Here is a 10779-nt window from a genome sequence, read left to right on the forward strand (position 1 = left end):
AACTTAAAAGTAAAATGACTCCTGTCTCTTCTGAAATCCGAGTACTGCATGTGGAAGCATGTACTGTACTGTGGTTATTTACCAACAGAGTGTTAACGCTTGAGGTAATTTACTGTTTTGCCGGTGCAGCGTCTCATACATTTGCAGTCGTTGTGTGTATTTAAAGCCTGCTGCAGGCTGGCGCTGCGGTCCCTTTAAATGCCGCGCACACACACGCACACGCAGCAAGTCGCGCAGCTGCTGCTTGACGCTCGCAAACTTTTTTCCTTCTCTCGCGTCCGCACCGATAATCACGGCGGCGGCGGCGGCGGCGGCGGCGGCGGAGCGACGCGACCGGCGGCGTTTCCTCCCCCGCGACGAGTGACGCGTCGGGGCTGTGCGCATCCTGCGTGATGGTCCGCTCCGCCCGGTCCGCTTCTTCAGCCACATCTGGATTAACTGTCTGCGGCCAAGAAGGAGAAAAAACAAGAAAAAAACCCAAAAACCCAAAAACAACACGCACACACACGCGCGCACACACCCTCCTCTCCGAGCGTCTGGTGCGTTTCCTCCTCTGAGCAGAACCTGGATCGAAACTACTTTTGCCAGATTATGTATTCTTTAACATGGGTGCGAACAATGGAAAACAGTACGGGAGCGAAGGTAAGAACCCTGCTGCACATCTGGACCGCGACGCGCCTCCCCGTCCGCGTAACGGTGCTCGGACCGTAGATTGGTTCCAGTTGTTCCGTACTCGAGCCGGCGCGGAGCCTCAGAGCCGTTCCGTTCCGTTCCGTTCCGTTCCGTTCCGTTCCCATCTCCACGGAAAACGTCTTCCTCCACGTCGCTCCTCCGCTCGGACGACGCTGCTTCCCGGGGTCAACGGGTGGAGTTCGACCTGGAAGTTGGAACAACACGGGCCACGAAAGGAGCTTTGGAGACGTGTTGGGAGCAGCTTGTAGGTGGCTGTAGGTTGTTGTAGGTGGTTGTAGGTGGCTGTAGGTTGTTGTAGGTGGTTGTAGGTGGCTGTAGGTTGTTGTAGGTGGCTGTAGGTTGTTGTAGGTGGTTGTAGGTGGCTGTAGGTTGTTGTAGGTGGTTGTAGGTGGCTGTAGGTTGTTGTAGGTGGTTGTAGGTGGCTGTAGGTGGTTGTAGGTGGCTGTAGGTTGTTGTAGGTGGTTGTAGGTGGCTGTAGGTTGTTGTAGGTGGCTGTAGGTTGTTGTAGGTGGTTGTAGGTGGCTGTAGGTTGTTGTAGGTGGTTGTAGGTGGCTGTAGGTTGTTGTAGGTGGCTGTAGGTTGTTGTAGGTGGTTGTAGGTGGCTGTAGGTTGTTGTAGGTGGCTGTAGGTTGTTGTAGGTGGCTGTAGGTGGCTGTAGGTTGTTGTAGGTGGCTGTAGGTTGTTGTAGGTGGTTGTAGGTGGCTGTAGGTTGTTGTAGGTGGCTGTAGGTTGTTGTAGGTGGCTGTAGGTGGCTGTAGGTTGTTGTAGGTGGCTGTAGGTGGTTGTAGGTGGCTGTAGGTGGTTGATTGAAGACGTAAACAGACTTTTATTCGAGGTTTATTCTTGGGAATCTTGCTCCGCGAGGCCTCGTCCTCCTGCTCCTCCTCCTCGGCCTCGGAGCAGCAGGGGGAGGAGGAGGAGCAGGAGGAGGAGGAGGAGGAGGACGAGGACGTCGTGCAGCTGTCGTTGGAGCAGGAGGTGCTTTGCAGGGTTGGTGTCTGTGTGAGATGGTGCCTGATGAAGCCTCCATCCTGGGGAAGAAGTAGAAGCCATCTTGTACTAATTTACCTCTGACTGTGAAGGAAAGTGGGATAAAGTCACGTATTCATGAAGAGCAGCGAGCGGTGTTCACTGTGAGCGAGGCTCCTTCCAGTACATAGTACAGCTGTGATTACATATATTTATACCAGGACAACACTAATACTATACTATACTATATATACACTGTTCTACTATACTATAAATACACTGCTCTATACACTGCTATACTATACTCAATATACACTGCTCTACTACACTCTACTACCCACTACTATACTATACACTGCTCTACTATACTCTACTATACTCTACAGTACTATACTATATTATACTGTACTATGCAAACACTACTATATCATACTATACTATATTATTCTACACTATACTATGTTTTACTATACTAAATACTACTATACTATACTATTCCATAGTATACTATACTATACATTTCTATACTATACTATGCTACACTATACTATACTCTACCATACTATACTATACGATACTACTACACCATATTTTGATCAGTCAATATAACTAAATATATAAATAAATTAAAATTATGATAAGGATTAATATTTATCTTTCTAAAGTAAAAAAATATTCTGAACACATACTGTGCCCTGGGATGTCAGTATGATGCAGAATGTGTCTACTCCATGCATCATGCATTATGTTCCATTAGAAATAAAGTAAAGCAGGAAAAAAGTCTGTTCTATCAATTGTTTGTGTGTGTGTGTGTGTGTGTATATATATATATATATAGAGAGAGAGAGAGAGAGAGAGAGAGAGAGAGAGAGAGAGAGAGAGAGAGAGAGAGAGAGAGAGAGAGAGAGAGAGAGAGAGAATGTTATAAATAATAACATATATATATATAAACAAACCAAATAAGTAACCAAAAAAAAAATAATAATAAAACAAATACAATTAAGTCTGTTTTTGATGAACTTCCTTAGTGGATTTTCTTAATTGTGAGTAGCCCTGAACCTACTGAAGCAAAGAGTTAAATCCCCGAAACCAGGTTATTGTTACAGCTAGAGTCACCAGAGCCAAACTGGTGTTAGCGTAGCACACAGCAGATGCCATAAACAGAGCAAGTCCTATAATTCTATTCCAAATTATAGGCTCAAAAATGCAAAATGGCACACTTTTCATTGTAGAAGAGCTTGTGTAAGCAGTCCTAGCCCACCGTCAGGTCACTTTTTAACCCCTGTGTTTTTGGGGACCAATAAATGTCAGGAGAACGTGTGTAAATGTATATGTAAGGAGTCTTTTTTAGGGATGTGTATTATTATTTTGAAAACTTGGACATGGTTTACTTTGATAGATGTACAAAAATGTCAAGAAAACAGTACTCAGCTTAAGTAAAAGTCCTCTGTTCAAAATTCTGCTAAATTGAAATGAATAAGCGACTTCATGTCAAAGGTACTCGGGTATCAAAAGTAGAAGTACTTGTTTGACCATGACCTCATAGACAGATTCCATCATTAAAGTGGTAATCCATCAGATGGTCTGCGTTTGGTGGATTACACTACAACTCTCGGAATTCCATCCAACGTCCAGTGGTATTTTTTATTGGTCTCTTGAGGTGTGGCTGTTTTTTGTGAATGTTCATCCATATCCACAGTTTTCTGACCACAACTTGCTACGCTGCTTTATCAAATTCACCTGCCTTTCACTTCAAGTGCCTCTGGCGGACCCCGCCACCAAGAACGAAAACGGCATATAGAGGAGCACATGCATGACGCAAATACATTGAATGTTTTTTTATAGAGAGGCAGATAAATAAAGTACCAAATGCAGGATTTTTGAATATAATAATTGCACAGAATACCACTTTAATGTATTACCTCTATCGGTCAAACTAAAGCGGGCTTCACACCGAACACGACAAGCGACAAGAACAATCCATTCATTCCTATGGAGGGTCTGATTCCCCAGGCGGAGAGCTGTGACGGGGTGTCGAATTTCTGCGTCCCATCGAGGCTCCGGGAGGTTTCACGTGTTTCAAATCACGCGACAAGTTTTGGATTTACGGTGCGATCAAAGTGACGTCAGTAACTAAATAAGTCAATTATATCTAAAATAATGACGTATATAACGTTCATATAGGATGTCACCATATTCACTATCAATACATCTTTATTTAAAAACAAAAATGCATTTCGCAAAAACGACATCAAGGGAATTCATTAATGGAACATAGTCAATGTCCAGCTGAGCAAAGCACTCGCTGTTGCGCTGGAAAAGACACCGTTCTCCCGTTTCCCCTGAAATATATTTTATGATGCGAAACTCAGACGCAGTTTATCTGACGGCCACTAGGGGTGAGGATCAGATTGTCGGATCCAATTACGCATTCAGTGTGAAGCTGGCCCAGACATTTTAATGGCACAGTTTAACAAAATGTCATGGATTCAGTCCTGTGTTCCACAATGGAAGAGGGAACTTGCCGGTTAAAGTGGTCGACCGAGGGAAAGACTCTTTGTGACTCAGAGCCCTGAGGCCACGCCCGCCGCAGGTTCACTGTTTATTGAAAGTTTATTAAGAATATTACACATGTCGCGTGTCCAAATTGCACCGAATTGGACACTGCATGCCCTCGGGCCCCCAGCGATACACCCGCCAAGTGTGAAGTAGAGCGGATGAACGGTTGTTGAGATAATAGAAAGACAGACAGACGGACAGACAGACAGAGATTTCTGCCGTAATAGTAAGAGTAGATTTGATGAATAGTACTTTCAGGTGTTACGGATCGATGGAGTGGAGTAAAAAGTGAGATATTCACTTTGGAATGTTAAATACTGAAAGCATAAACTCCCCTTGATTTGGAAGTACTCAAGTAAAGTACAAATGCCACAAATGAGTATTAAAGTGCCGCAGTTGGGAAAAGCCCCGGGTTCCACCCTTGATGAAGCCGCATCTGTTTTCGAGTCAGCGGCCGCAATTAATGACACAGTGGTGGTCACAGCGATGCAGTGAATCTCCTCCAGAGCGTTATATAACTGTACAATGGGAACCAGGGGCCTTCCTCCATGTTCTCTCCTTCCAAAGGGTGGAGCTTTTCCAAAGGGTGGAGCTCCCGAACAGACCGGCACATATCATCATGAACAACCTTTTGAAAGTAGATGAGATAGGACAGTGGTTGGGTGGATGCGTCTTGATGGGCAGCAGGACGCACCCAGGCTGCTCCGTACTGTCATGTCCTACATCACGTGGAGGCTTCCACACGGGACATTTCAAACATGCTTCATGTCAACACACTTGATTGGAATTTGTCTCCGTGCGGCTCTTAAAAACAAACAGGGCGGTGGCATGTGATGTAAAAACAACTGTCTGGGTTGAGACATGATATATTCACATACATAATAATATCAAAATACATGATGTACACACACATACAGCAAGCCTTCAAGTACAAACAAACAGATGGTCTGTACATAATACAAAAAATATATCAAGTTGTCTCATAAATCCTTATACTTTAAACAGAACGAGTTTAGTTTACAATACTACTACTAATACTTAATATCAGACAAGACAGTCATCATAAATCAATGAAAACAAGTTATTTCAAAAAGATTATTTTTGGATTTAATATATAAATATATATTATTTTTATATTATATTCATATATTTATATATTCTATATTTTATTTGTATATTGAAGTACTATTCTAATTATAAGCCAGACTGATATTCTCTAGTTTAGCCTCATCTTAGAACTTAGAGCTCTGCAGTAGACTTCTGGAAGTTCTACTAAACCAGAGAAGTTCTACTAAACCAGAGAAGTTCTACTGAACCAGAGAAGTTCTACTAAATCGGAGAAGTTCTATTTAACCGGAGAAGTTCTACTGAACCGGAGCAGTTCTACTTAACCGGAGAAGTTCTACTAAACCGGAGAAGTTCCACTTAACCGGAGAAGTTCTACTTTACCGGAGAAGTTCTACTAAACCAGAGAATTTCTGCTAAACCAGAGAATTTCTGCTTAACCAGAGAAGTTCTACTGAACCAGAGAATTTCTGCTTAACCAGAGAAGTTCTACTGAACCAGAGAAGTTGTACTAAACAAGATACGTTCTACTAAACAAGATACGTTCTACTAAACAAGATACGTTCTACTAAACAAGATACGTTCTAACCTATATATTATTTTTATATTATATTCATATATTTATATATTCTATATTTTATTTGTATATTGAAGTACTATTCTAATTATAAGCCAGACTGATATTCTCTAGTTTAGCCTCATCTTAGAACTTAGAGCTCTGCAGTAGACTTCTGGAAGTTCTACTAAACAAGAGAAGTTCTACTGAACCAGAGAAGTTCTACTAAACCGGAGAAGTTCTACTGAACCGGAGCAGTTCTACTTAACCGGAGAAGTTCTACTAAACCGGAGAAGTTCCACTTAACCGAAGTTCCACTTATCCGAAGTTCTACTTTACCAGAGAAGTTCTACTAAACCAGAGAATTTCTGCTTAACCAGAGAAGTTCTACTGAACCAGAGAAGTTCTACTAAACAAGATACGTTCTACTAAACAAGATACGTTTTACTAAACCAGATATGTTCTACTGAACCAGAGAAGTTCTATTAAACCAGAGAAGTTCTACTTAACCAGAGAGGTTCTACTAAACCAGAGAAACTCTACTTAACCAGAAAGTTCTACTTAACCAGAGAAGTTCTACTGAACCAGAGAAGTACTACTAAACAAGATACGTTCTACTGAACCAGAGAAATTCTACTAAACCAGATACGTTCTACTAAACCAGATATGTTCTACTTAACCAGAGAAGTTCTACTGAACCAGAGAAGTTCTACTAAACCAGTGAAGTTCTACTAAACCAGTGAAGTTCTACTAAACCAGAGAAGTTCTGCTTAACCAGAGAAGTTCTACTAAACCAGGGCAGTTCTGCTTCATTGGAGCAGCTCTCCTTAACCAGAGAGGTTGTGAGTCATTGCTTAGCGCTGTAGTGGAAGCCTTCACAGATGTGCGGTCCAGTAATGTTGGCATATCTGTCGATGTATGTACCACATTGGCTGTGTTTGCGTGTACTTTTTGTTGTATATACAGTATGTGCTCATGTTGGGGATTAATGAGTTAAACTTACATTGTAGTTCATTTTGAAATACTTTCATGGAACACTCACTTGGTTGAGCATTTTCTTGGCTTGGCCGTTCCAGAGTTGGCTCAGTCTACATCACCCTCCTCAGCGTCCATATGTACTCTTTTTTTTTTCAGCGGCTGTGTCGTCTGATTAGATGGTTGCACTTGACGTAGGCCTGGGTGTGGGTGTGACTGTTCGGGAATACCTCGCAGCCGTCACGCCGGGTGGAAGGCACACACTAAGTTCCAGGGAAGCCACAAAGCCGCATTTATGATCTGACAGAGGAACCAAGCGCAATAAACAACTCCTCCACAGGCCGCCCGCCTTCTGCATCGCAGGCCAGCCTCTGGTGTTCTCCCGCGACAGAGAGGCAGGAAGACCTCAATGCTCCTCAAACTCACCCTGAGGGCTGGGTGCTCGTCATGACATCACGTCATGATATTTTGGGGATGACTATTGAAACTGCATTGATTGAGACAACATTGAACATTGAACTCCATCATCATCAACCCCCAGATGATATCTAGTCTCATATTTCAATATCCCATTTCACGTTGATCTACTGCCCAGCCCAGGACTCAACATTTAACGTCGCCAAATTGCCCACATTTGTGCCATTTTCAACCATCTTGTGCGGTCTGGTTGCCCCGTTCTCAACCAGCGTTCTCAATCTGTTCTCAGCCAATTAAAAATGATCGGGCATTACTCTGTATGTTTAGAAACAGCAACTCTTTAACATATTTCAGAATGGTTCCTGCGTCCTTGGTTCCTTGGTTCCCTGGTTCCTGGTTCCCTAGTTCCTTGGTTCTTGGTTCCTTGTTCCCTGGTTCCTGGTTCATTCGTTCATGGTTCCCTGGTTCCTGGCTCCTTGGTTCCCTGGTTCGCTGGTTCCCTAGTTCATTGGTTCCCTGGTTCCTGGCTCCTTGGTTCCTGATTCCCTGGTTCCTGGTTCATTTGTTCCCTGGTTCCCTGGTTCCTGGTTCATTCCTTCCCTGGCTTCCTGGTTCATTCGTTCCCTGGCTCCCTGGTTCATTGGTTCACTGGTTCCCTGGTTCCTGGCTCTGTGGTTCTTTGGTTTCTGATTCCTGGTTCCTGGTTCATTTGTTCCCTGGTTCCCTGGTTCCTGGTCCCTTGGTTCCTTGGTTCCCTGGTTCCCTGGTTCCCTGGTTCCTGGTTCATACGTTCCCTGGTTCCTGGCCCCTGTGTTCCTTGGTTTCCTGGTTCTTTGGTTCCCTGGTTCCCTGGTTCCTGGTTCATTTGTTCCCTGGTTCCTTGGTTCCCTGGTTCCTGGCCCCTTGGTTCCTTGGTTCCTTGGTTCCCTGGTTCCCTGTTCGATGCAAAAGCTCAATGGGATTTGTAAAAAGTCCATTTGTCTTCCAAAACTTCAAGAAGGGAAGCAGAGCCGCCCCAAACGCCAAGGTCAGTTATCCATCACAGGCTGAGGTACACAACTGCTGTGGGAGGAGAGATGGATGGGGCTTCTTTCCCCTCAACACTCCATTATGACCTAACATGCAGACACAAAACATCATACGTCGGCGGGGTGGTGGTGGTGGGGGGGGGAATCGCAAACATCACAACATAATGTCATCTCCATTTAGGGTCAAACATAGCGATCATCTCATAAGTGGAAAATGTCCTTTTCAACAAGTAATTTAAGTGTCACGGTCCTTCTTGCGACGCAACACAATGCTATAATTTGAAATATTTCAGGACCCGTCTGTCTCGTATTGATTTGGGTTTTTTTGAGGAGGCGCCACGCCCTCCAAACTTTGGCTACAGCAGGTTTCCAGAAGAAAGTGACGCAACTTCCTGTTTTTGGTCTCTTCCGTTAGCACCGATGTCGCTAAAAGAGCTGATTTACCGAAATGCAAAGTAGTCAATAAATAATCCCCTTGTCGTAACCTTGAAAATGGTGGTAAAATGCACAGGTTGCCTCTGAGTTTTCCTTGAAAGTGTCTGACAACATTGGGAGCGTCACCTTTTGGAAAAGGAGATCTAACATTTGAAGAAGGGCTAAAACGTTTGTCCCTCCATTATACGGAGGGACAAACGCAGCAGAGTGGTAAGTTTTAATAATCATCTCCGTTTAGGGTGAAACATCGCGGTCATCTCCGACCACGGAAAACCCTACGGAGTGTGCAACACGACACCAAAAACGATCACTAAGTCCTCAACCAAAGTGGAAAGTGTCCTTTTCAACAAGCCATTCTGGTCTCACACCCGTTCTTCAACGCTACACGTTACTATCATTTGAAATATTTCAGGACGCGTCTGTCTAGTGTTGATTTGAGTTTTTTGGGGTTTTTTGAGGAAGCCGTTCCCTCGCTCCCTCCCTTCCTCCCTCACTCCCTTCCTCCCTCCCTCGCTTGCTCCTTCCCTCGCTCCCTCCCTCGCTCCCACGCTACGCCAAAGGGTTTGATTGGATTTCGGTCGGAAGGCGACCGCCATGGGTGGAAAAGATGAGGCCTGTGGTGGAAAAACGATAAAATGATGACATTATCTTTTGAAGAAAGTGTCATTTTTGGTTGTTTTTGTTTGTCCGCAGGTAAAGGCAGCTCCAGTCTCTCCTCGGACATAAGTTCGAGCACGGATCACACACCGACTAAAGCTCCAAAGAATGCAGCAACCAGCGAAGGTAAAGCATCTGGGGCTCATTACCCCCCCCCCCCCCTTCCCTCCCCTCGTCCAATCCCCGCTGCCTATTTTTGGACAAGCCTGGTGTGTTCCTGGGATAACCTTAAATTGAAAACAAACTCATCGCCCGTTGCAACCGAGAAGCCAAAGGAATTCTTTTTTTTTTCTCTGTGCTTCTCATTGGGGAGGAATGCTTGTCTAAGCTGTGGCTAGAGGTATGGATGGATGGATGGATGGATGGGTAGGGTGATGGATGGATGGATGGATGGATTGATGGGTGGATGGATGGATGGTGGGTGGATGGATGGATGGATGGGTGGATGGATGGATAGATTATGGTTGGATGGATGGATGACAGATAGATAGATGGGTGGATGGATGGATGGACAGATGGTGGATGGATGGACGGATGGTGGGTGGGTGGATAGATGGATAGATGGATGGATGATGGATGGGTGGATGGATGGATGGATGGTGGGTGCATGGATGGATGGGTGGATGGATGGGTGGATGGATGGATGGACAGATGGTGGATAGATGAATGGATGGATGGACGGATAGATGGATGGACAGATGGATGATGGATGGATAGATGGATGGTGGGTGGATGGATGGATGGATAGATATATGGTTGGATGGATGGGTGGATGGATAGATGACAGATGGATGGATGGGCGGATGGATGGATGGATCGATGGATTGACGGACGGATGGATGTATGTATGGTGGATGATGGATGGATGATGGATGGATGGTGGATGATGGCTCCACACTGATGGTGTAGACCTTGTGCTCAGCCTCTTTGCAGTGCGTGGCATCATATCTGATCATATTTCCAAACACTTGGATGTTCTTTTCCATCAACACTGTTTGTCGCTGAGCTGCTTTGTGTCAGAGCCAACCACACCAACCACATGGAGACATGGAGTGAGCACCCAGGCAAAAAGTCAAAGAGAAAATGGTCCAAAAAGGTGGAGAAGCCGGTGTCACGTAATAAAAGAAGTGATTTATCAAAACCTCCAGTCTCAACCTGGTGGACACACAGAGCCTCCTAGTGTTTGAATACACACACACACACACACACTCTTCAGGGTTGGTGTTAGAGAAAGAAAGGGGACACGATGGCGCCGAGGGGAGGATATAGTATGGAGATATTATGAGTATTATGTGTGTGTGTGTGTGTGTATGTATATATATATATATATATATACAGTGTATACCTTTTTAATTTGACTAACTGTGTGATGTTCTTAAAGGAAGGTTCCACTGCGTGGCCTGTGCTCCTGTGATCTCCTCATGG

General features: G+C 44.5%; 1 protein-coding gene across 1 annotated transcript in view; it reads left to right on the top strand.

The window, feature by feature from the left end:
* Positions 1 to 332: 332 nt before the first annotated feature.
* LOC307245200 (F-box/LRR-repeat protein 7-like) overlaps positions 333 to 10779 on the top strand; it is a 38697-nt gene continuing 28250 nt past the window's right edge. The window contains exons 1-2 of the mRNA XM_080020651.1: positions 333 to 642; positions 9391 to 9480. Of these exons, the coding sequence (XP_079876777.1) occupies positions 606 to 642; positions 9391 to 9480 (127 nt within the window). The 5' untranslated portion in view covers positions 333 to 605. The remainder of the gene's footprint in view (positions 643 to 9390; positions 9481 to 10779) is intronic.

Source organism: Zeus faber (genome assembly GCF_960531495.2).
Source record: "Zeus faber genome assembly, chromosome: 19".
Classification (NCBI taxonomy): Eukaryota; Metazoa; Chordata; class Actinopteri; order Zeiformes; family Zeidae; genus Zeus; species Zeus faber.